The sequence below is a fragment of the Ptychodera flava genome, chromosome 7 (genome assembly GCF_041260155.1).
Source record: "Ptychodera flava strain L36383 chromosome 7, AS_Pfla_20210202, whole genome shotgun sequence".
Lineage (NCBI taxonomy): Eukaryota > Metazoa > Hemichordata > Enteropneusta > Ptychoderidae > Ptychodera > Ptychodera flava.
In genome coordinates, this window is record NC_091934.1 from 39,085,386 (window position 1) to 39,112,787 (window position 27,402).

The 27,402-nt window shown below is 38.7% G+C and overlaps 2 protein-coding genes across 6 annotated transcripts; both read left to right on the plus strand.

Moving 5' to 3' along the window:
* Positions 1–512: 512 nt before the first annotated feature.
* Positions 513–11,204, plus strand: LOC139137505 (cornifelin-like). 2 transcript variants are annotated; one of them, XM_070705652.1, is made up of 6 exons: positions 513–679; positions 3,597–3,684; positions 4,468–4,516; positions 5,322–5,385; positions 7,660–7,805; positions 10,100–11,204. In XM_070705652.1, the coding sequence occupies exons 3-6, from the start codon at positions 4,484–4,486 to the stop codon at positions 10,181–10,183; spliced, it is 327 nt and encodes a 108-aa protein (XP_070561753.1). In that variant the 5' UTR covers positions 513–679; positions 3,597–3,684; positions 4,468–4,483; the 3' UTR covers positions 10,184–11,204. The 2 variants fall into 2 exon arrangements, with proteins under 2 accessions (XP_070561753.1, XP_070561754.1); XM_070705653.1 differs by having other exon boundaries at positions 3,600–3,684.
* A 3,157-nt stretch (positions 11,205–14,361) lies between these two features.
* LOC139137507 (organic cation transporter protein-like) lies at positions 14,362–26,229 on the plus strand. Of its 4 annotated transcripts, XM_070705657.1 has the most exons (9): positions 14,362–15,027; positions 15,667–15,770; positions 19,861–20,035; positions 20,367–20,505; positions 20,940–21,061; positions 21,406–21,620; positions 21,875–21,983; positions 22,700–22,909; positions 24,017–24,578. In XM_070705657.1, exons 3-9 carry the CDS (start codon positions 19,935–19,937, stop codon positions 24,117–24,119), a joined length of 999 nt encoding a protein of 332 aa, XP_070561758.1. In that variant the 5' UTR covers positions 14,362–15,027; positions 15,667–15,770; positions 19,861–19,934; the 3' UTR covers positions 24,120–24,578. The 4 variants fall into 4 exon arrangements, with proteins under 4 accessions (XP_070561758.1, XP_070561759.1, XP_070561756.1 ...); XM_070705658.1 differs by lacking the exons at positions 14,362–15,027; positions 15,667–15,770 and adding an exon at positions 19,382–19,484 and having other exon boundaries at positions 24,017–26,229; XM_070705655.1 differs by lacking the exons at positions 14,362–15,027; positions 15,667–15,770 and having other exon boundaries at positions 19,401–20,035.
* The last annotated feature ends 1,173 nt before the right edge of the window (positions 26,230–27,402 follow it).

Sequence of the window (27,402 nt, forward strand, 5' to 3'; positions counted from 1 at the left end):
TATCATATCAATAAAAGTGTTGTGATTACTGAGAAAAAAAATACAAAAAGTCTTTGCTTTGAAAATCTTGTCCCTTCGAAAATTTTATTTTCCCTCATAGAGTTAACATAGGCCATTTTGAATTTCAAATATCGGTAAATATCAGGTGACTTGTTTCTGTATTTTTAATTTAGCACCATGATCCCTGATTTTTATTCATTATTCGGTAAGAGAATGGTTGAAAGTCTAGTGAAAGTTTGAGCAAAAGTATTTCACTTTCGGGGCACTCTCTACCTTGACATTGATTACACTATATACATATGTTAATCTCAAAGTTACAAAAGTAAACTTAATAATGCTACACATGGAGTGGATAGGATCACTGACCGTCACCGTTTTGTAAGCACAGTCCCTCTACGGACGGACTGTTTGGATTAAGGTTGTTTGGATCTGTGCAGCAAGGAAGTAAAGTGCGAATAAAGTAGAACTAGGGCAGTCATACTCAACCTTGTTAATTATGCTAAAGGGTCTTTCCATGTCTGTGAAGGACGACACACAGACAAACTACTTGCGCTACGCTGGTTTTGGGAAAGGCGACCTCGAAATCGAAGTCGTGGGTGACCACTGAAGGGACCTATTTTTTTTTATCGTTCGCTTAAAACTTTAGGGTCTAGGAGGCCACTTAAAGACCGTACAATAGGTAAGTGGTTTGATGTTCTGTGGAACCACGTACAAAAAACTCTATTGGACCCTATTGGGAAATCATATAGGACTGCCCTATAGGGCGGTCTTATAGTATTTTGGCAGTGTTGCCTATAGGGCCGCCCTATAAGGCACTAGAGGGGTCCCTATAGGGCCACCCTACAGTATAGGGCACTAAAGGGGTCCACATAGGGCCGCCCTATAGGGCACTAAAGGGGTCCCTATAGGGCTGCCCTATAGGACACGTAGGTCGCCCAACGTCATTCCCGTCCTATATAGGACGGGAGTGACGTTGGGCGACCTACGTCGTTTTTTGTCACGATTACACATTTCTTTTACAATTATCTACAACATCGACAAACAACAGCAAGGAATGACACATTGTTTTTTAATATTTTTTATTATCGTCATCATCATCATCATCATCATCATCACCATCAACAACAACAATAACAACAACAACAACAACAACAGCAACAACAACAACAACAACAACAGCAACAACAAGATTACTCAATTCCCTGTGATACACTGCGTGTGTTCCTATTGTGTGACCTGATTAAGGAGCCAGCAAGGAGTGCCTGGAAGTGATCGTATCAATCATCAACTCGATTATTGCTACCAGGGTTGGAATACAAAATCCCAAGGGAGGATCGTCTGGAAGGACTCTGTGTGTGTAACGTAGTTTCCTATTGGATAGACTTTCATACAGCCATATGAACAATAGCTAAGTGAATAAACCCTAGACAACATCCATTTTAGAATTATCTGGAACTTTATTATGGTGGATGAACTTTAGATTTTGCGCCTGGAAATTATTTTCCAGTAATACTGCTATTAGTTTTAATCATTGTAGACCAGTGTTTTTTTTCTTTTATTATTATTATCATTAGTAGTAGAGATTTTAGTTGTCGTGAAATAAACCTTAATATAAACAGCAACACAAATTGTACGATAATCATTCTTTCCTGGTTTGTTGATTGGGTAATATGAATTTAGGTCGGGTTTAATTGACTGGCTAAATTTAAAGTCAGTTTAATTACCCGGTCACATACATACATACATACATACATACATACATACATACATACATACATACATACATACATACATACATACATACATACATACATACATACATACATACATACATACATACATACTTACAGACATGCAAATCGGATGCAAATGAATTGATTCAGCTTATACGATAACGTCACATTGGTATACCAAATGTGAGCTAAAAATTGAAACAAAATACCCGCCATGAGGCCATATTGGATCATTTCGTGAAACAAATTGACGTGCATAGGTATGATATAGGTCAATGTCCTTGTACCAACTTTGAATAAAATCGGTTGAGATGTGCCTGAGTTATGGCTCCGTACATGAAAAAATTGTAACAAAATGGCCGTCTGGTGGCCATATTGGATCGTATCAGAAAACAAATCGACGTGCATATGTATGACATATGAAGTAATCCTTGTACCAAGTTTGAATGGAAACACTCCAGGCATCTCTGAGATATCTGCGTGAACGGACGGACGCACGAACATGACCAAACCTATAAGTCTCCCCGGCGGTGTCCGTGGGGACTAAAAATCGGGGGTCACCGTGCAAATTTTGGTAGTAGAGACAATAAATAAAACACAAAAAATAACCCAAGATTTACCGAGATTTAAAATTCAAAATGGCCGACAGCCCTGTGTTAACTCTATGGGGAAAAATAAAATTTTCGATTTTCGAAAAACCAAGACAGTGAAAAGGTTTGCTCTCTCCAAGAGCTTTAAAATGAACCCCAACAAGTGGTATAGCAGAAAAGGAATGTAAAAGTTGGAGAGTCCGAAAATCTGTACCCGAGGCGCGTTCTACCTTAAAGGTATACAGTAATCTGTAATCTAAATATGCCCACATATAGTCAAAGGGGCGTTCCTTGGTATTCAAATGCCCATGCGAGGGCACTGTTTTTAAAAAGCGGTCACCCGCTTAAAATCTGTGATTGGCAAGATTTTCTATTTCCATGGTAACTGTACAAAAATTGGAACAGGTGACAGTATACCTTTAATCTGATAGAAATTGGTTTGAATATAAATCAAACGTCACGTGAACGTTACAAACACAATATGATCGAACACAGCATGACAGAAAAGTTTTTAAACTGACAATTGCCTACTTATATTAACTTTCGCTTTCTAATTATTAGGGTTTAAAAACACACAAATTAGGACACAATTATCTACAATCAAAATAAGTATGGGATACAAAAATGATTACACATTGAACATGCTGAACATAGGACATGCCTCGAAATCGCAAGACAAACTTTTGCTCAAACAAGCCTCAACGAAATCTAAAACTATTCTCTTTCCAAATAATGATAAAAAATCAGGGGTCTCGGTGCAAATTTTGATACCATAGAAACAAATTACCAAACATTTACCGATATTTGAAATTCAAAATGGCCGCCATGTATTAACTTAATGGGGAAAGATTAAATTTCGATTGTCATAAAAACAAGCCGAGTTGAAAACTTCATTTAATCCAAGGGCTTCAAAATGAGTCCCCAGCAAGTGGTAGATAATAAGGATTTATAAAAGTTTGAGAGTCAGAATGTCTGTCCCCTCGGCGCATTCTACCTTCAAGACGAATGAATCACATCATATTGAACATTGAAAGAGTTTGTCAACATGTGCTGGTGAAAGAATAACTGAAAGTAGGCGATAAGGTTTCCTAGTTTCATAGACCTTTTGAAATTATAATAAATTTGGACGGGTAGTTTCAAAACTATTGTTTAAATGCCCTCTGTTGACCCGGAAGAAAAGGGGGTCTTTTATTAGTGACATCAATTTTGCATAAAATGATGTTGGGTTTTATTGAAGGAAAACATCTAGTTTAACAATGTAACCTATTTACAGCAGCGTCGTAACACTGACTCACACACATGCGCCACGGACTCGCCATGAAGGAACTTGCCATTCACTAGGGAAATAGGGGAATTATAAGGTAAGTACGGCGTTTAAAGTCGTGTGTTTTTCCAGTCCATTGTAGGCCACTGGACATACAATAGTATATGTTCCCAATCTTATTGTAGGCCTTCAAATGATTGTTCATAGCTGGGAGACGGTTTTGAAGCTGTTCATGGCAGGCAAAATGCTGAAACAATATGCAACCGGAATTTTTAGATTATAGTCATAGAGCTTCGCTCTACATAACGCTACGATTTGCAATTCACTAGAGAAGTACTCCATTCCCTGATACTTATATTTTGGTAAGGACCCGAAAATCATGAGAGAAGTTAAGCAACGTTTGAACGCGGCACGACATGAACTTCTGCAATGACGTCATTGAATTGTCCATGAAGGAATCATACCTTTGCAGTATATTAGTGACAATATGTCCATGAGTGAATGTGATCTCTCAAAATACATGCCTAAAGACTTATAAATAAAAATTTGGGGTTACCATGCAAATTTTGGTAATATAGATACAAATTGTCCAAAATTTACCGATATTTAAAATTCAAAAAGGCCACCGTCCCTGTGTTAACTGTATGAAAAAATGCGATTTTCGAAAAACTAAGACGGTGAAAAGTTTTCTTACACCAAGAACTTTAAAATGGATTCCCACAAGTGATAGACCATAAAAAGAATCGAAAAAATTTGAGAGCCCGAATATCTGTGCCCGAGGCGCGTTCTACCTTAAATTTTTGCGCAGGCGTACGGAAGTTATAAGGAGTTGAAAGTATGAACACAGGCAAAAAGCAAAAACATTTTACTTATCTTTCAGCAAATCAGTACCAGATATGAGTCAGACTGTATTCAGACAACCAAGGAGGGTAAGTTGAATTTGAAAGAATTTTGTCACCTGTTACTGTTGTAGCCAAATATAGATTTCTACTTTGTAGTCTGAAAGAACAGTACAACTAAAGTTCTGTGAGTGTATGGATCTTGGCAGACACAGCTCTTATATGCAACTTTGCTGTGACCGAGTTTTAATGCAATTGACTCACGGATTCTGTGAACTTAGATTCACATGAAAAATCAGAATTATAGACGTTTACTGGAATATTGTGCAAAGTTACCGATTTATTTTATTTTTTAGTACCTGTTACAATAGACATAAGGGATTACACGAAGAAAAACCAGGCAGAATGATATTACATGATTACATAGAAGGCTTAAAGCTCAAGAAACCGAACGCCTATCCAATCTCAAAGCCAACCCTGAAAACGATCTACGTATAATCAATTCTAGGGTCTATGGTGCAATATACACGTCTGAAGCATTTTGTCAAGTCTTCATCTTTCAATTGAATTTAAACCATACAAGATGAGCTCGGAATAGGGGTTAGCCCATACCAAAAGTCACAATTTACACACCAGACATTATACCAACATTAACTGCTATAAAAAGGTTCATATAACGCCTGTACCTTGAATTGATGGGACGTCAAGCTTTCAACCGAGATATGCTTGATTCACACTTTACAAAAACAAACAAAACGAAGTTTTGATGAATGTATTTACATGACAAAGTAACAGAAAGTTATTCATTTTGCAGTACAGAATTCGCATTCTATATCTCCTAGGCCATGCGTTAATCTGTTTTTAATGATATGCTAATTCTTGTTCACTGCAATAGGTATTTTATGGTGAGGGGGACTTCGACGTCGGACTTTTTCAATGCTGCGATGACATGTCTACCTGTAAGTAAAGATATCCATGAGAAAAAAAAACCCGGTAAACTCACACGATTGTATGTTATTGTTTACAAGTGAAGTCTGGTCTGGAGTTCGATTCAAAAGTAAAAAGTAATAGTCGACAAGATTGGAACTAATTTGGGAGAATAGCATGTTTTAATTTTCAACTTTGTCAAAGGTGTTAGCAATAAGTTGCAATATTACAAATACCCATAAAATCAAGTGAATTGCGGAAAAAGAAAAGTTGGCTGTTGAGCTTAAATTTGCTTGTTAAACCAACATTACAACAATATCGTATTTTCCAAAATTAGTTCCAATCGTGTTCAGTGCATTGTACATGTACAGACGCTGTGCTCACAGGCTAAATAGTCAACTTGTTTAGGGAAGTAGAACAAGGAACGGAAGTTAACATTATAAACGAAAATAGTAGAAAATCATATCAATGCACGCAGAGAAAATGCACAGCAGTGTTGCTTTAGTATTTTTGTGTAGCGACAGTTCTGCGGTTTGACTTTTAGTGCAGCAATACACAGTTTTGACAGCGTAATATAACAGTGACACATGTGTAAAGTTCCGAATAGAATGTTAGTGTCAATTACTTTGTTTACGGTTCTGTTTATACAGCGCTGTGTTATGCTCTATCATCGCGTATTTTTTTTTATTTCATTTCCTCACGAGCACAGGCGCACGACGTCTTTTAAAATCACTTGTCTGTAATTTTAATGTTGAAACATGGAATTTATTAAAATCTGTGCAAACGGAAATCGTGCAGGCAGCTATTGAGACATACAGTGAACAGTGCCCCGTGCACGGATGTGACCGCTCAGCTCTACTGTTAATGTTACTAACTTTATACAAATGGCGAATTTTAAAATCACTTGTCTACAATTTTAATGTTGACACATGCATTTTATCAAAATCTGTGCGAATGGAATCATGCAGGCAGCTTTTGAGACATACAGTGAGCAGCGCCCAGAACACGGCTGTGGCCGCTCGGCTGTCTTGTACACATTACTCTCAAGGTACGAAAGCATTTGGAAAATAATTTTTAAATTAGACAAAATTAACGGTTATTGGCCATCCTCGAGATTCAAACTTCAACGTAATCAATGGAATGCTTACAAAAATCGATCGATTGGCTTCCTAACTTGTAAAGTCAACATTGGCCCTATCTACGGCGGACAATTAGCGCAATGTCTTTTTACGGACAACTCCCGTGCCAGCGCCATTTTCAAAGTGTGCAGCTTAAAGTTGACGCATGCGCATATTTTCTCTTTAAACCAATACGTCATTAACGTTATTGTTATTCGTACTGAGGAATAGCTTTCAAATGGCGGTGTCACGGGAGTTGTCCGGAGGTAAAATTTAGCGACTTACAAGCAATTACATGGCCCGGTGCAGTTTTTGTGATTCAAGAACCCAGTCGATCGATTTAGTACCACGCATGCGACAACACAGAGAAGTTTGAATCCCCAGGGTTGCCAACAACGTTTTATTTTACGGATTTTATTTAAATTATTTTCCCAATAGTTTCGTACCTTTTAGAGTAATGTGTACAAGACAGCCGAGCGGCCACAGCCGTGTTCTGGGCGCTGCTCACAGTATGTCTCAAAAGCTGTCCGCATGATTTCTGTTTGCACAGTTATTAATAAAATGCATGTTTCACCATTCAATTACAGACAAGTGGTTTTAAAATTCGCCGAGTGTATAAGTAACAGCAGAGCTAAACGGCCACAGCCATGCACTGCACTGTAGTGTAGTGATGGGCACTGTTCACTGTATGCCTCAAAATCTGGCCGCACGATTTCCGTTTGCACATTTGTTAATAAAATGCATGTTTCAACATTAAAAATTCAGACAAGTGATTTTAAAATTCGTCGTGTGCCTATGCTCATGAGTAGATAAAAAGGTTGACGCAGCGGGTCTGAATTGACGCGGGCGAGGATGAGAAACAGACTTTTTATTTTTCTTGGCCTAAAGTCCCAAATTCAAGTAGCAAGAATCAAGATGTCAGTATACAGACCGTGGAAAGTACGCGTAAAATGAAGACAGCGGATGTATAAAGACAGACCAACCGGTCAACAGACTGAATATTTTTACAATGCTTTGTTCTTGGAAGAACAGTTTCAGAGACGAACAATCAAATATTGTCATATCCGTCTAGTCGACCTATGATGATCATGGCATTACAAATTATGGTATATAATCCTCAACAACTTGTGGCACACTTCGTGTGTTAAATTAATGTTGTCATATTTTCCAATATCTGCATCAAAACAGGTGCGCTGTCTTTCTGCTGTCTTCCCTGCTTCAAGTGCTTCCTGGCCAGAAAATTAGGTGAGAGTTGCTGCCTTCCTTTCTGTTACTGCCACCCGTTCGACTTGTCGGTGCTGAGAGTCAAACTGAGAACAAACAAACAAATCGAGGTAAGAGACAAATGATACAAATTCACGTGTATCTGTTCCAACCAACGTCCTAGATAGCAAATTATCGAAGAAAGAAATCTTCGTTCTAAAACATTTGAAATGGCTAGATTGCCATCGGATCGGCCAGTAGATAAAGCTAAGCTGTTGTCACTGTACCAGCGAACCTGCAATCCCTCCACATAATACTTGTGCTGCAATCAAGTATAAATAATACGCTTGCAAACGTCACACGCACATAATTGAATTTTTTCGATGTTTTCAATCGTGAAATGCTGAGAATGTTATTCCGGGTTACGTATTGGATATTACCAAACAGAAACTAAGATCGGGTGTTTTGGTAAATTGGAGATGCTATTGCACTTTCAAATTTGACTACGATACCAAACCCTGTGTTTCATCTGACTGCCAGCATAAATACCGTTCAGTTATCGCGAGACTATATGAAGGAACATGACCTCTAAGAATTGAAATCGGTATTCTAATTTTGATGTTGAAGAGAGGAAGTGTTTACTTTGTAATGACAATGTTATATGGAAGACGAACTTCATTTCTGACGAACCGATTTGTCACTTTACGAGAAATTAAGATATGTTCTCTTGTAAACATGTCAAAGCTTTCTTAAATTTACTATATGAGATGGTTATTTAGAGAAGGAAATATCATTTCAGTCAGTTGATATTTGTACAAAAATTATATTTGACATGCGCACTGTGGAACATAGCTAGCTCATAAACCGAACACAAGGCTCGGGTTTAATATCGTTCATGTAAAACTGTAAGATTTCTCATGATTAACTTTTTGAATCTATGTCATATCATCTATCTATCTAGCTATCTGTAAACATTGCTCAACTAGGCTTCAGAGCACGAAAAGCATCGGAAACAGTTCTGATCCAGTAATATTTCTATCGGATTAGAATCCTTAACCCCAGCCAATTCGAACGTATCGTATTTGAAAGTACACGCACCTCTCTCTCTCTCTCTCTCTCTCTCTCTCTCTCTCTCTCCTCTCTCTCTCTCTCTCTCCTCTCTCTCTCTCTCTCTCTCTCTCCTCTCTCTCTCTCTCTCTCCCTCTCTCTCTCTCTCAGACACACACGCACAAACACACACAAACAAAGACAGTGAGTTTAATAAAATGGCGCTGTGATCGAGGCCCTCACATCTGGGGAAGTTATGAGCTGAATGTATAAAGGTCAAGGCGATAAATCGTTCTATTAATACCGGAAACGAAATGCATTAACATGAACTAAACGAAACTAAACCATTTAATGAGACAAAATAATGTTTCTGATATTCTCCGCTAGACTAGGCGAGAATTTCATTAATTAATTTACAAACTAAAATATTCTAGAATAGTTTCATAATATTGAGCTTACTCACTGCACGCATCCTATTATTTGAATGGGAAAAACACGAAATATTGTTTCGAACAAATATGCTCGGTATGCCATGAAACAATAAGAACTTCATCACAACTTAAGCAAGAAGGAAAATTGCAATGTATAAAATGTGCAGCTTACCTTATAGTAATGCCGAAAAAAATGTTCGTCAAAAGTAAAGGCGACGATTCCAGAGAACACTTTGTAAATTGTGCCTGATATTGATGTATAATAACAATGATTTTACAGACAGCAATACCCATGTCAAAGTTCACACAGACTGTGTGAACTTTGACACGGTCTCCATCTGTAATTCAAATGAGACATCGTCACCTCAATATTTTGTTCTATGTGTACATAGGGGTTTAGGTAGCACACTGAGATCAACTTTAGTGATTTAGCATGAGCTTTAGAAGACAACCAATCACTACAATTGATCTCAGTGTGTTACCTAAACCCCAGTGATTACCAACTTAGATCTCGGGCTTAGATCAACACACCTACCTGTCACATATGTGTACATTGTCATCTGTATACAACTATTTTGAAATTCTTGTAGAACCCAAGTGTCAGAACCATGGATGTACTATTTTTGTACATCCATGTCAAAGCCAATACTTCTCTTGACCAGTTGATTCTGTTCCAGTTGTTGTTATTTTACCACTAGAGGGCGATACACCTTCCCAGTGTTATACGAAACGGGTTGTAATGATATCAATATACACATGTTGTTGCAGTAGGCATATAACGATTCTACCTTGCATTTTCTTAAGAAAATTAATCAGTCAATCAATTCATTGATTAAATGAAAAAGAAAATTGCATCTTTTATAATACTTGACCGACGTCCATAAAAAAATGGTTGGTCTGAACTTGGTTGGATAGATACACTTTCTGTATTTCAATTTCCGTTTCAGGGTGACGCCCTCAGCGACTGCTGTTTATCCTGTTGGTGTTCCTGTTGTGTCGCCGCACAGTTATCCCGGGAGGTTGATGACTGAAAGTGCACCTGAGCAGAATGTTCAGTATTGACTGCGAAATTCCAAATCATGAACTACGTGTAACGACATGTGGCTGGATCTCGTTTAAAGCAGCATGCTTCTCGGGGACACATTTTCGAACTCTAAAAATCATTGCCTTTGTTTTCTGATTGACACTTGTATAGACACGCTTTTAAATCCGCCTATAGATTTCTTATCACCTGCCTGTTTGTTATACATGTGCATTGTGATTCCCAATATAAGAATGGTTTCGAGTTTCATTCAGCGATATTCATTCTTTATATCTCTAATTCAATTATTCTCAGTTGAAAAGGCCTTGTATGCATGGGATAACGTTTTGCAGGGTCATTGAGTAAGGATTTAGTTTTCTCCTAACACTGTTTTAGCAGTTTTGAACCGTTAAAGGCATGTCGTCTTGATATGTGCCAGTGGTTATAGTTGTTAATTTACATAATCTTCAGCACAAAGGGCAAACGGAGACAGCCTCGGGGACAGATATTGGGAGTGTCATTTTTTTCAATACTTTTCTAATCTACCACTTGTGGGGACTCATTTTAAAGCTATTGGAGCAAGAAAAACTTCACCATCTTAGTTTTTCGAAAATTGAAAATCGAATTTTGTTGCCAAAGAGTTGACACAGGAATGTCGGCCATTTTAAATGACATGTATAAGTAAATTTCAGGTGACTCAAAGATCCGTTGCTCGAGGGCGCTCTCTACGCTCCCCTCCTGAAAGATCAGTCGCTCAGTGCGCTCTCTGTGCTCTCCCTCCCTCCGAGGGGGGGGGGAAGCGAGGGGGCGTAGAGAGCGCCCTCGAGCGACGGATCTTTCAGTCTAAATGTTAGGTAATATTTTTCAGTAATACCAAATTTTGCACGATGAAACCTGATTTTCTGTTCTTGATTTGATAAGAGAATGATTGAAAGTTTCACCGAGGAAATTTTGAGCAAAAGTTGAAATCTTTCACTTTCGAGGAGCATACTACATTAATAAATGTTCGTTCCTAGTTTGAAAATTTAAAAGAGAGTCTTTGTACATTCCTCACAGCAAGATGTTGGGTTTCTCATATCCATCATAGACAATTTTCGCCTGATTCACCGTTGTCTTACAGTAGTATATGCACTGCTATATTTGTTTTGTTGTAATTTCAAAAACAGAAGGGACAAGCAAAGTTTCAAGTAGCAGATTCTCAAGAGAATCTAAAACGACCAATAATTATTCGTATTTTGGTAAATGTTCGTACCAAGGTATTACGCTGATAATGGAATACTGACGAAAAACTTCGTTTTCGGGCCGCGTTTCACTGTCCTTGTCTCAAAACACGGCCGATTTCTTCAAGACGATGCGAGTAACACGTTCATCGGCGTGATTTTCGAGGAGATGGTTAAATTTATGATCCAACTAGGTATATGGGAGTGTAGTTCTGAATGTTTTGTGTGAGTGCATGGCCAGTTGAAAACACCAGGTCTTGTGTCGTTTGAGTGATTCTGTTGCACATCGTGTGAGTATTAAGGTTGCAGTGGCGGGCATATCGACTACGGGATCGATAGATCGAGCCGAGAATCGATCGATTTAGCAGACTACCCAGCTAACGAGCGCTTGTGCATGACGCCGGACCTTACTTGTGCACAGTCGATTTTCAAACTTTCCGTTTCAACGTTTTGAACGTCTGAACTGACTCGAACATCACACCGTTTAACGTGAGTGAGACTCAAAACATTTAGAGGGCATTAGTATGCGGTTAGGGAGCCGTCATTATTTACGGCAGGGGGGCTGGGAGGAATGTTAGGGGGTCACTCAAAATATTGAAAGCTAGAAGGGACTGCTCAAAATAAAGGGGGTTTACAAATTTTTGGTGCAAAATGAATTGAAACACCCCTCAGATTGCATCATTTCACTCATCAATTTATCAAAATTTTCGATGCGAGAGTGGGGACATCCCCTCTTGTGCTCTCCCCTTCAAGTCTTGTAACAGTTTGACGTATGAAAAAACAAAAAACAAAAACACCTCGCGGATTGCATAAAACTGCACTATTGCACACATGTGCCCAATTTCTCAATTTTTTCCACGCAAGATAGGGGACATCCCCCCTCAGACACTCTCCCCTCAGCTTCCCTCGTCTGCTCTCCATACTTTAAAATTCTGCCCCTGTCTGATGATGTCTTAGTCACAACCCTGTCATGATACCCATCCATATGGTTGGATACTGGTTATAGCGTGACTTTTATATCTACTTTTTGTTGCTACTTTTAATTTCATTTTGTTGGTTTCACCTTTTCAAACTGAGATAACCGATAATAATCCAGCAGGGTACAGCAGGATTTGAAAGATCTTTAATAATGCTGCATTTTTGTAACTTTTCCAAGTTGGGGAGGGGGTCCAGTCATAACTTCTGAGTTAGAGAGGGGGTTACCCAAATTCGTCATGGTTGGCAGGGGGCTTACTCGAAATTTCTGAGTTTTCGATGAAATTCCTCCGACCCTCCTCCAGGCCGTAAATAATGACGGCTCCCTTAAAGAGACAATTTCTGACGCCCGCTTGTCGTTCGCTCCTGAAATTTTCGGAAATTTTGACGGTTTTCTTGGGTTCGCTGATAATATAATGGAAATAACAGACTCCGCTCTGACCATTAACGTTTATTTATGTGCGCGGGCTCGAGGAAAGCCAAATTAACGGGCTCGGCAAGCCTCGCCCCTTAATGTTTGGCTTTCTTCTCCCCCTTGCCCACAAATAAACGTTAATGGTCAGCGCATCGCCCATTATTTCTTTAGTAAATACCATCTATCTGAGCGGGTTATCTCGACCAGGTTAAGAGATCTCGGTGAAGCAAAATTGAAGAATATTTTGATTGTTGGGCACGGATTTTCCTGCCGTTTTACAATATATTTTTTATAGTTACACTTGGCAAAACTTAAACAAATTTTTGCAACTGTCAAGGGTGACAGACATATTAAGTAGTTTATCTGATTTTGTTGAAATATACATGTTATCAGTCCCTTCTCGGTAATTAAGAATTTTAAGACTATTAATTACCGCTATTTTTTTTGGACGACGCAAATGTTTTCTCAGCGACATCACAGCTCAGTAATTCGCATGTTTCCCAAAGTCTAAAGCCAATTTTTGTGTTCTTTGTAAAATGTGTCTAACTATTCTTTCAAAATCAGTTCGGTTCAAATTTGGAGCTTTAAATATTGCACATCCTACCTCTTTGCTTTGAAACACGTTTACATGCAGCCTTATTTTATGAGGTACGTATTTCGGCGAACGTTAATATGTGAATAAAACGAACCTTTTTGATGAATTTGTAATGTCGACCTCCCCCGGCCGGCCTTGAAGCCACTGATACTTACTATACGATGAATAGTCGCTTTATTGATCTTTTTAGAATACTTCAAACGACATGTTCACAATCGATCTGCTGTGCTCTTCCATCTACTTCTCACATCCCCAACAAGGTATCGTTGTGAACACCTCAGCCACGATACATAACGTTACTGCCCCTTAAAGTGTCTCTCAATAAAGACATGCAGGTGACTATTACAATAACGGTTTGAAAAGAGAATTCCGATATTTTCTTTCAAACGAAATTATGAACGTTAGTGACACGATCAACGGAATCTCTTTGGCTCAAAGATGAGAAACGAAAGGCATCACCTCGCTGCATTGCACGCTAAGTCTTCGCCGCTTTAGTGGGTAGTACAGAGAAAACGCACTCTGCTTGTATAGTCGTCTCGAGTGGCCGTGTTCCCCTACTCATTAAGCATTAAAACTCAAATAGCAGGAAAATAATTAGTGAAGACTTGAAATACAGCCCATGGTAGCCAGCTTCTTCTCGTATAGTTCCATAAACCCACGAAACTGTGCCCGTGCTAATACAGTAGGCGCTTCAGTTCACTGAAAGTTTAAAATTGGGAAAGGCCCCCTCGGTTACAGTACATAGAAGATCAAAATACGCTTTTGTGACAAGCGACCGCAAGGAAATAATCGTGAATCAAATATCTCATTCGAAAACTCTTAATATTGAGCTATTGGCATTGCTTTCAACTGGGATTGAAGTTGCTAGCGTCCTTTTACATGAATAATTGACCAAAAACCTTGAATCATCAACAAAAGGAACAGCATCATAGCAGTGCACTGACAGCTGGCGCCCTCTATATTATTTACCGTTAGGAGGGACTACGCAGGCTGGGCAGTGTTATGCCCGAGCATCCCTGCGCAATGCTACAACTATAGACTCTATTTCTGAGGATCCGTGCAGAAACCGCGCGAATAGAACATCGCTTACGATTTCAGTACAGGTTGGTGCTTATGTAAGCATACGCGATGATGACAGAAGTGTTATATTTGTATTATCAATTATTTGTAGACATTCACGGTCGACGCCGAATCTCACTGTTTACACCGAGCATGGGCCTACATGCTGCGTACATCGAACAAAATCAGATATGATAGAGTTTGATGACGTTCTTGTACTTTTGGGTGATTTTGGACCCTACCAGAGGAAGATATTTGTTATCAACGCAGCCATCATGTTCACGTTTCCCTTCGTTTTGTTCGGACAAGTCTTCACGAGCGCCGACGTACCCAAAGTCTGCCAAACAGCAGAGCCTGGGGATCAGCGTGTGCCCATGAGTTCCTTGATGAACCAAAGCGAGGGAGAGTGTCACGTTCTCGGTATCCTTCTGTCTGCCGATGTGTCTTTCGCCAACTTCTCGGGAATTCACATCAACTCATCACACGGTGAGGGAAATGTGACCCCATCGATAGGTTCGGGTCATAAAGCTGGGCGCTGCCAAGAGTGGAAATACGACCGAACGCAGTACCAATCAACAACCGTTACTGAGGTATCTGCATATTTAGCCATTCTGTTCAGCTTGTTTGTGTGTACGTGCAGGTGAATGTTGGATTTAAAATGTTACGTAACATATTGAATATTTTTTTCTCAGGCTGTGGGAACAGCCTTGCATTCGTCCGTGTGTTGTGTCTCAGGTGAATAGCAATACTGACTGTCAGACAGTCCTGCTTACAGTAACTGCTTTTGCTTGAGTGCAGAGGTCAAAATCACCGCCAGAACAATTTTGACCCACGTAAACCGCCTCCTCTCCTTTTCTCTCGGTGAAAATTTGTGGAAAAGTAAGCAAAGACGGTATAGTGCTTGTAAATGTGTGGTGTACGTTAACAGATTATACATGTTTCACCTTGTCAATGAACGCATTCTGTGACCACTGGGTACAGTGTATGGTATACAGTGTGTTGTTATTATCTAAATGTCTTTTTAAGGGGGGAGAGAGAGAGAGAGAGAGAGAGATTTGCAACCTTTCCATACCAATTTGTGTTTACATCATAATAATCCCAGATTTTCATGAATTGATATAAAATTTGTAACGAAAGAATAGCATGTACATTTGAACCGACATTTCTGAATGAAAAATTGTGATAAACGTTCATACTACATCTATATCTGTCTTAATATTTTTACACAGTGGGATTTGGTGTGCGATAGAAAATGGCTGAGAGAGACAGTACAGTCTGCACTCTTCGTGGGAATGGCAGTCGGCTGCATCCTATTTGGCGCCATTTCCGATAGGTATTTTCATTATACATCCAATATTCGGGCAAATCATTTTAGGATAGGTATTTTCAAGAACTGTTTATTTTTTGTTGGGTGTGACTTGCATCATTAACACAAATTTGCAGTCATTTATTCAATTGAAGCTATACACGATTAAGATTCTTGTGATGTTCATTCTGCGAATTTAAAAACCGCCAAAATTTAAAATGATCTCACTGTGCTAACAAGACCATAACTTTCATTCAAGTCAATATGAACATGGCAACATCTCAATATACATAAACAGATAATCGTTTCATGTATTCATTTTTCATCTTTTCAGGTACGGCCGATGGAAATCCATTTCTTTGGCTTTAGCTGTCCAGTCGACCTTCGGTTTATTGTCGGCTGCTTCACCAAATCCAATTTGCTTTTCCTTGTGTCAATTCGTAGCTGGAATCTCCTACCTACCGTGGCCCCTACACGCCACGGAACTCTATTACTTTTGAATATAAACTCTAATTTTTCTTGACAATATCTTTAATATTTGTAAAGAGATTTTATTTCTCCACCGCAAACTTTTAATTTTGTACGGGCAACTTTATCTTAACATTATCTTAACTTTAACTTCTCGAAAGTAGTTTTAGTTTTAACAATAAACAAAATATGTTTCTCAAAAGTATTTTTTATTTTGTAAAACAAAAGTAAAATTTTTTCAAGATAACAAACTCCCCTACACGTCATGGAAATTTATTACTTTTGAACATCAACTCATATTTCTTGACAATATATTTAATATTTGTAAGAAATTTTATTTCTCCACAGCAAACTTTTATTTCTGAACGGGGAAACTTTATTTTTGGGGTAAACTGTTTTTAAAAACTTTTAACAAAAAAACTTTAACTTTTAAAAAATAACTTTAACTTTGAACAAAATATTGTTTCTCAAAAGCCGAAAAGAGTAAAAATTGTTCACAGCAAGAGTTGAAGATTTTTGCTAAGCGCGAACCGAAAAGAAGTAAAAATTGTTCACAGCAAGAGTTGAAGAAAAGTTTTATTTTTCCAAGAGTAAAATTAATTTCTTTATGGAAAAAAGATTTTCTCAGAGCAGCAAATTGAAATACAGAGAATAAAACTTTTTTTCTCAATGGCGAGAAATTATTTTCTGAAGACAACAAAACTAATTCTTTCAAGATATATTTTCTACATATGAGTGTGGTTTAAGAATTTGGTAAAACTGAACTGAGAAAGAACAAAAAAGGAATGTACTTTTCTTCAGAGCGAAATTTATTTCTGAGAGGAGAAATATTTCATGTGAGGGCGCAATTACCTATAATGCATAGCAAACTCTTTCTAGCGAGAGTAAACATATTTGGGGGAGAGTAAAACATTTTTCCGACGAGCAAAACTTTATTTTAACGGCGGCGGAAGTTATAGTATCCCACCATGCACACCCAAGTTTGATGACCCAGAGTCTCCGAGACAACCATGACTGACTTCATCGGCGATACAGGCACGCTAGCCCGGCCCTAGCTGCAGTACAGTACCTCGAGGTTTTACCTGGGTATTTGGGTCGGACGGTTTGCCGTACTGTACTGCAGCTAGCCCGGCCCTACCCTGCCTGCGTACGATGCTGTGTGTTGGGGCCGTATAACGCCGGGAACACACAGCATCGTACGCAGGGCTATGGGCACGGGCACGCAAACGAGTCAGTTCAACAGTTGCCACTTGTCTGAGTCCCCGAAGAACGGTTTTGTGTTTGAGTGATTCGTCCTGACTGCAGACGTTGTGCGACGGGATGGACAGCATTGGGTTCCTTCATTAGCTCTGCATGGGCTGTGTGTTACCGGCCTCCCACCACATAAAGCCGTAACACACAGCCCTGCCATGCAGAGCTATTCCTTCATCAGTTTCTGTGTTGTTAATGTTATGTTGTGTGATAGTCATCTTTTCTATAAGCCAGATTCGTAATTGATAGAGTCTTCGACTGAAACTGAACCTGGCCCACCAGATTTGACCACAGTCGAGCGTGGTTCAATACAGTAGTTGTGGATCCACAGCTGTGGTGTTTTCGGACGGGATATGCCTTTTACAGGCTGGTTGACTTTCACGTTTTGACCCCGCAAAACACGTGAAAGTCAAAACCAGTCCGCGACTGTGGTCAAATCTGGCGGGCTCGTTCACTTTCAGTTTCTATAAATTACGAATCTGGCTTCTCTTCTTAGAAAAAATGAATATCACACACATTGGCTGTGTGTTACCAGTGTTATGTGGTGGGAGACTGTATAACGCCGGTAACACACAGCCCTGCCATGCATAGCCCTGCGAACAGACCTGTACCGTGGACGCAGGGCTATGCAATGCAGAGCTAATGAAGAACCCCAATGCGGTCCCGTCGCACACCGTCTGCCGTCAGGACGAATCACTCAAACATAAAACCGTTCTTCGGGGACTCAGACAAGTGGCAACTGACCCGCGTGCCCATAGCCCTGTGTACGATGTTGTGAGTTCCCGACGTTATACAGCCCCAACACACAGCATCGTACGCAGGCAGGGTAGGGCCGGCGGACGTGCCCGTATCGCTGATGAAGTCAGTCATGGTTGTCTCGGAGAGCAGATCGTCCATGTAGCCGACGCGAACACGAACTGCTCGGCTACCAACTCGGAGACTCTGGGTCATCACACTTGGGTGTTGCATGGTGGGATACTTTAACTTCCGCCGCCGTTAAAATAGTTTTGCTCGTCGGAAAAATGTTTTACTCTTCCCAAAAATATGTTCACTCTCGCTAGAAAGAGTTTGCTATGCATTATAGGTAATTGCGCCCTCACATGAAATATTTCTCCTCTCAGAAATAAATTTCGCTCTGAAGAAAAGTAAGTTTGACTTTTTCATCCTTCCTTTTTCGTTCTTTCTCAGTTCAGTTTACCAAATTCTTAAACCACACTCATATGTAGAAAATATATCTTGAAAAAATTAGTTTTGTTGTCTTCAGAAAATAATTTCTAGTCCATTGAGAAAAAGTTTTATTCACTATATTTCAATTTGCTGCTCTGAGAAAATCTTTTTCCATAAAGAAATTAATTTTACTCCTGAAAAATAAAACTTTTCTTTAAGAATTTAAGTTTTCTGCTCTAAAAACATAGGTTATGTCATTTAAGTAACTCAGTTCGTGCTCAGCAAAAATCTTCAACTCTTGCTGTGAACAATTTTTACTTCTTTTCGAAATAAAAAACGTTTTTCAGAAACAAATATTTTGTTCAAAGTAAAAGTTATTTTTTAAAAGTTAAAGTTTTTTTGTTAACAGTTTTTTAAAAACAGTTTACCCCAAAAATAAAGTTTCCCCGTTCAGAAATAAAAGTTTGCTGTGGAGAAATAAATTTCTTACAAATATTAAATATATTGTCAAGAAATATGAGTTGATGTTCAAAAGTAATAAATTTCCATGACGTGTAGGGGAGTTTGTTATCTTGAAAAATTTTACGTTTGTTTACAAAATAAAAATACTTTTGAGAAACATATTTTCTTTATTGTTAAAACTAAAACTACTTTCGAGAAGTTAAAGTTAAGATAATGTTAAGATAAAGTTGCCCGTACAAAATTAAAAGTTTGCGGTGGAGAAATAAAATCTCTAACAAATATTAAAGATATTGACAAGAAAAATTAGAGTTTATATTCAAAAGTAGTAGAGTTCCGTGGCGTGTAGGGGCCACCGTACCTACCCAAGTATCTTTGTTGCACCATATGCAAACGGTGAGAGAATATCTTTGTTGCATCATATGTGACAGCAGGCAGACAGTGGCAGAAAAGCAAACGATCAAAACAAACACGAACAACATCAACGACGATGAAAACAGCAAGAATAAGAAAACAACAAAGAATAAACATAAATAGGAATAAAATAACGACAACAACAATAACAACAATAATTATAGAGCGCAAATTAGTTCTAAAAAGTACTATAAAATTGACAATGAAATCTATGTGCCAATTGGTATGTATGGTTCAGCTACTAGTTTTTTTGAGGTATATAATATAATTGAACATCGCTGGCTGAAACGAGAAGCTGATAATACTCGAGGTGTTTTCCCGTTAGATAAAATTATATGCTCTCTTGAATACCCTGTAGTGTTGGAGTGGACCGGACCTAGGAAACGAGCCTTAGTAGGATGTTTGTTGGCTATCTCCTATGTTTGTGGTCATATGACCTTAGCTCTGCTAGCGTATGGCATTCGACACTGGCGCTTCTTGCAGATAGCAACTGCCGTCCCTCAGCTGCCGTTGTTGGTTATATACTTGTTAAGGTATGTGTTGTGAAAGGGGGGGGGGTTATAGGGATTTTCGCGGAAAGCTTCGATTTGAAAGGATTATGATGTACAATAATGATCTCACTGATGTAAAATCTGTAATTTTGCAGTAATTTACGTAATCCGTGAATCACACATTGTCGAGGACTTAAAAAAAACAGTCAAGATGGAAACGATCGAACCATGCATTTCTATTATTTCCATTTGTAAAAATTACAAAAAGTCGCCATGAAAAATGAATTTGAGACGTCGCGTGTGTGATATCACTATTAATTTTCAAGTTATTTGTTCAACAGATAAAAATTATCATGTTTCCGTTTTACTGCAGAGTTGCTCCAGAGTCCCCAAGATGGCTGCTGTCCCTTGGTCACGTGAGTGAGGCTGATGTCATCATTCGCAGGGCTGTTAGAGCTAACAAAGTATCCCTGCCAAATTCTTATTTTACAATCACCAGCATCTACTCAAATGTAAGCATTTCGACACAACCCATATTTGATTTTCTGTGAGCCATTGCGTCGGATTTTGGCAGCAAAATCTTGTAAAAATCAGAGTGAAAGCAAAGACAGGACGATTCGGCTGTGGTGTGCAGGCGCGACTTTACCTCTTAACAGAGCGCCAACACGCGACAGAATCTTTAAATCTACCCATCGGCGTTTTAAGACCAATTATACCAGTATTTCTAATTCCGTTTGATAGTGCCCCTCTGAAAGACAGATCGGAAACTTCAATGAAGTGCTAAATACTGTAACACGTGACCATATATCAAACCGAACAGTGCTACAATATAGTGTTATGTTCACAAAAAACAACACACCTACTCACGTGTAATTTTGCATTTTCTACTAAAAGTAGCAGAAGCACTTGCTCACTCAACATTATGTCCATTTTGTTTTTTGATAAGGCATTAAAGAAAAAGGTGGAAGAGAAGAAGGAAGTGCCGTACACAGAAAGAAAATACGACTTCAGTGATCTGTTTAGGACGTCCAAACTTCGAGCTACAACTTGTATTATGTTTGTAAATTGGTGGGTAATTGTAAGCAATACTGTAACATCCATCGCAGTCGAAATCCACGAAATTTGAGTACAAAGGGAGACATATGGCACAAGCCGCCAGGTGAACGCTATAGAGAGCAAATAGTACCCGAATCAGGTGTAAATATACCTGAGTATGGTTTTTGTTATTCTATGATATCAACGCGTTTGTTCTGGTTTAAAACAACTTTTTCCGCTGTAGCTTATTCTCAAATCGAACCACTCATCAAATCGATAGTCAGCGCCGTGGGACCGACAGTTGTTTCGTGTTCACAGCTCCATCGAAATTAAAGTAGACGCAGCTGCATGTGACTTATTTTCCCTTCCATTCACAGGTTCACCTTGTCCCTGTGCTATTATGGACTATCCTTATTTTCAACGGACTTGGCTGGCAATGACTACGTCAGTTTCTTCTTATCTGGTCTGGTCGAAATCCCAGGCATCATTTTGGGTAGTTACATTATCAACCGTTGGGGGCGCTCGAAATCAATTGCCTTGTTCATCATAACGAGTGGTTTGTCGTGCCTGCTCTGCCCGTTCCCGCCTAAAAGTAAGGAACTATTATCTATGGGTTATTAACATCGAAACATCAATTTCAAAGACATATTTGCCATGGACATACACACATAATGTTTACAAAATGATTGGTCGTTCAGAAACATGTGATCAACTGTTTATGAACTACTTTCCAATTATCAAATAAACAAGAGTAGTAACGAAAGCTTCCCATTATCGACTGGCCTCTAGACGTGAGTTGAATGACTAACTGACTATTTGTATGAATTCGTTCATTTCGTCCAATAGATGTGCAATATATCGCTACAGCCCTGTCTCTGGTTGGCAAACTGGGAGCTACTGCCGCCTACTGGTCAACATTTCTCCATGTGGCTGAGTTGTTTCCAACAGTTGTCAGGTAGGCTCACAATGCTGACACTTTGTAATACATGCACTATGTAGAAAACAGAAGTTCATAGGAAAATTAGTCAAAACGATCTTATAGACGGTATCTAACTTTGATGTCACAAGTGAGAGACTTTTTTTTCAAAAATCACTTATGTTGTTTTGATGAGTGGTATTGAATTGGTGCATCAACCTATCATGATGATACATGCACGAGAATTTGGATTGCATGAAAACGAGCACTAATCTATGAAAGCCCATAAGGGACATGTTTGAGAGCAAATAAAAATTTTATCTTGTGCTCACGAGAAACTATCTCGTGATCACAAGATCTTTTCTTGTGATCTCGTAATCACAAGAAAAGATCTCGTGCGCACAAGAAAAGATCTTGCGATCGCAAGAAAACATCTCGTGAGCACAAGAAAAGATCTTGTGATCACGAGATAGTTTCTCGTGAGCACAAGATAATTTTTTTTTTGCTTTCAAACATGTCCCTTATGGGCTTTCATATTAATCTGAATACAAAAACGTATTGTATGGGTGTCGATCTTTCGCAACAATTAGTTTTCTGGTCACTTGACATCTAAATGTATTTATTTGTTATGACGCGGCGTGGAGGTAAAAGAAAGAATATCATGGCTTATCCGAATCATACATCATTCCTTGCATTGAAATGCTTCCGTGACGATGCAAAGGACAAAATACAATATTGAATTTTCTTTCTTCTAGAAACATGGGTATATGCCTTGTTGCAATGGCCGCTCGCACATCTTCAATTTTACTCCCGTTCACAAGATTGCTGTCGGATGTATGGCAACCATTTCCGTACGTCATCATCGGCGCATCAACGGCTCTAACCGGTAGTTTGATGTTCTTGGTACCGGAAACTTTAAACCGCCCTCTACCGGCAACCATCGAAGAGTTTAAGGAATTGCACAAGTGAGTCTTTTTCGTCTGCTGGACTGTTGCGCTTTTTGAAATGGGTTTTACTTCAGAACAGGTTGAATGAAATTGACATTGCTACAGACAGTATGCGCAACGTACCAGATAGTTTAAAGCATAGCTTATCTGGTTTAAAAGTTTAGATTGTAATGAATAGGAGGGTTCGTCAGAACCGCACTCAGGTCATATGTGCCTTGAGCCATGCGACCAATGTAAACACTGTGTTCAAGGTACCTTGGCAATTGCTGAAAATTACAACAGGTTTGCCACAATGTACATCGTAGAATTTAAATATTGCAGCCGTGTTGGCGCGATGCGTCTAGATATTGTTCATGAAATACATTGTTTGAAAACAAGAAGGTCGCTCATGCGCAGTTCCGCCCCCCTCCCTTTTGATAGACAGTCTATCAACTAATCATGCTGAAACTATAATACCTCCACTATAGGTGAGGCCTCATAAAGTGACTGAACCCATCCAATATGGGTGCCATGTACACTAATATATGTCATAGCAAAGGAATCCCATGCTGAGAAATAAGTAACATTTTGATATCTCTTATTTTCGTTGTCGCTCTGTGAAGTCACCCTGACGAAAATCACCATGAAAATTGTCAGAATTGGTCTCTGATAATATCATTTAGCTCTTAATTACCATTATGCTTGACAAATATTTATGTGCCAGCAAAAAAAAAACACGAATGAATTGTTACTCAGGTGTTTGAAGTGACATCATGAAATTGCAAACATCCTACAGTGTTTTGCATTTCGTGATTTATGTTAAATGATAATTATATACTGTATTAAACAGCCATACATACATACATAAATACACACACACATGCATGCATGCATACATACATACATACATACATACATACATACATACATACATACATACATACATACATACATACATACATACATACATACATACATACATTACACGCGTACATAAATATGTAGCGAATAACGATGTTATTAGAATGTAAAATGATAATTCGAAGACAGTCCAGACGATATTTTTGTTAAGCAAAACGAGAGAACATTTCAGACAAAGGCAACATCACTCATTAAGACAGGTTCCCTTTGATTTCTCATTCACAGAAGAAGACGTAATTCGTTCGACAAGAGCTCTATCAAAGCTGTCCCCAAAAAGATGGAATGCCGTTGGGCAATACCCGAGTCTTACGGTATTTGTGATGTCTGATCGGGTGACCTTTAAACTCAGATTTTGACCGACTTCGTTTCAATTTCCAGCATGTCATGTTAATGTTCTAGCTCAACTCAGAGGACGTGTTCAAACTGCTTGCTGTATGTTATGGACAGGCTTTCGAGGGTTAAGTGAGTTCGAAACTCGATCGAGTTAGGGCAAAGAACGTTACGCCTATCGTACGGGTTACGCCATTCTCTTGTTTGACTATATCATGTTGTAAATTCTAAATCATATATAAAAAATTTACAACGTGACAAAAATTACAATAACAATTCCAAAAATTGCCTCATTTGTGTTATAATTTCAGATGCATTACTGGGAACATATTGTGAAACAGCAAAGACATCGAGCTTAATAGTCATTTCGTTTACATAAAACTGTCAATTTATAATGTAGGCAGCGCCACTAAATACTTTCCCGCTATCACATATTCCGACTAGGGGTACGGCAACTTACATACTAAGTGTGATCTCAGACAGTGAAAGACTATGGCCCTGTCACACCTTGATGATTTAGCCAGCGTATTTTAACGTATCAATTTGGTGAATACGCAGGGCGTACGTCGAATACGTTATGGATAGGTTTTGTGTAAGTTAAGAGCAAGCTGAAGCACTTTTTTGTGCATGCACAAAAGTTTTCGACGTATGCCAGCGTATGGCTTATGCGTCCAGCACACATAAGTTGTACGTAGGTTATGCGCTCGTTGACACACGTTCACACATTTTATTTGTAAGTTTCTCATAAGTCTAAATGCGTCAAGAGAATTGTCCAGCGTACCCAAAACATATTTTTAACCTATGAGTACGTCATGAATACGCTATGTATACGCCAAATATTGAAAAATACGTCTTTCGCAAGCGCTTTTAAAGAATGTTTTTGTTACGTCGGAATACGCTGGCTAAATCGTCAAGGTGTGACAGGGCCATTAGGTTCAGGGTAAATAGACATAAAAACAGGTCCAATATGGTAAGTGTCATTCAGATAAATAAATAATTCACCAGGTACAAGGAACAAACGGAAAATTACAGCAACAATGGATTTGTCTTGAGCCACTGTTTTGTGATGACACAATGAGTAAGCGTACCCTGCTAGCACGCTATACCGGTCAATGTTAACCCAAAGTGAAAAATTTAATGTAATCTGGAAAAAACACCAAATTACTCTTGTGAGTCAAAGTCAGGGAAGCTGTTTCAGCTTTTGTGCAAATAGGCTGTGTCTCACTCCAAAGTCTTTATATGAGTTAATAGCTCTACCGTGTCTAGGCCTACGTATTGAGTTTAAACAAAGGACGATGGTGTGAAATGTTTTCCTCAAATGAGAAATGTCCGTAAAATTAGACAATGTCACCGGAGTCAAAACTGGCTAATTCTTTACAAATTTCCTAAATAAGAACTGTAACCACTCTCCCAAAAATCAGGAACTGTTCATACATGCTGAATGTAAAAAATTTTGAAATTTGGTTCAGTGCTTCTGTGCACAACGAAAGAATGCAAACGTTCATGAAATGGGCAAATTATTTATTAATAGGCTTTTTTCTGCTGGCAATTGTCCATCATGAGTGACATGAAACATTGCCTAAATATAGGTATGACCTAAATACTATTTATAGGTGATTTTGCAAATTAGTCTCGGCCGCATTGGTCACACACCTTGATATTTTGTCACGCATTAGTCCCAGCGAACATTTCATGAATTCATAATTTTTTCAGACAGTGTACTTGTTGAGATATACAGTCTTATTATCTTATTGTTGATATTTAAATATCAAAATGGGTAATTAATCGACAAGAAACTGCTCAATGTGTTTCGATCCAATATCTGCCAAAAGCATCGTCGAAGTACATGCAATATTGCGGGGTAGATATTATGGACAATCTTCGGAAACTTAGCAGATACATATTCATTATGACAAATCGTAGACACGAATTTTTGGATAGTTTTGTAATATAGTTTTGTATGATGTATTATTTTTCCTTCTTTCCACAGACTTGTATGTTTGCTTATTCTATTATGTACTGGCGACTGATACACGTAATGTATATACCTTTGTACATTTTGGCCGGTGGCCAGTAAAACTGAATAAACGAACTATTTATTTTTTTCATGGGGCTTAGGGTGACAAAGGAAGTGAAAATAAGGAAACAACTTCTATGTACATAATTTTTGAATGAAAATAAAATCAAGGTAATACGCCGGCTCCTTGAAAATGAAAGACTTAAACTTGAGCTCAAACTTCCCTGATCAAAACTTTGATCCCTTCACTTATTGTAAGAATGCTAATCAGATATAACCATGCAAATGTCGGCACTGGAGATACAAATTACCTAACAATCACCCATATTTGGTATAAAAATAACCACCACTATCTTAAAGGTATACTGTCACCTGTTCCAATATTGCCACAGTTACCATGGAAAGAGAAAATCTAACCAACCACAGATTTTAAGCGGGTGGCCGCCTTTAAAATGGGCATTTTTAGTACAAAGGAACGCCCTTTGACCATATATGGGATATTTAGATTACAGGTGACAGTATACTTTTAACTCTATGGGGAAAGATTACATTATTTTTATTGCCACAAAACTAAGACGATGAAAAGTCACCCCAACAGCCCCCTCAAGCGTTGAACTGGAAAGGAATTGTTAAAATGCGAGAGTCCGAATATATGGATCCACGAAAGCATTCTGCTAAAGAGTAAGTCAAGTATTGAAGATTACGGCACCATTGCGGTGTAAAGTGTTTGACTTCGCCCAAGTATAATGTACAAACGAATAGAGTTCTTCCTCTCTTGTGTTTATATGGTTCATCACATCAGAGGTACCTAAGAAAGTGTAGCTTTTGAATGAAAATGACAGCCTTGGCACCGTGCAGGATAGCTTGGGTAGGGAAACGATAGCTGCTTGAATGGAATCCGTAAGCTTGGTCATCTAAACCGTTAGCTTTGAACATGTTTTGATGTAGAGGGCGTAAAACAAAATGGCTGACAGCAAAATCAGTGGAAGCGAGGGTAAGTATTTTACCCGTTTTCTCAAACAATCATCGAGTTCTGTAGTGTAAGATGCCGCGTTCAGTGAAATTCAGGTTCAATTACACTTCTGTAAAGTTTCTGCCCCCATTTTACAAAACTTGCAGAGAAATCACCCTTCCCGTTTTCGAACTGAACAGGCTATCAGGACGTCCTATAAGCTTACATGTACATAGATTGAGAATGTATATGATAGTGTAAAGACGTAGTCGTTAGTGTTGGCAATGTCTATTTTACAGAGTTAAGACTTAT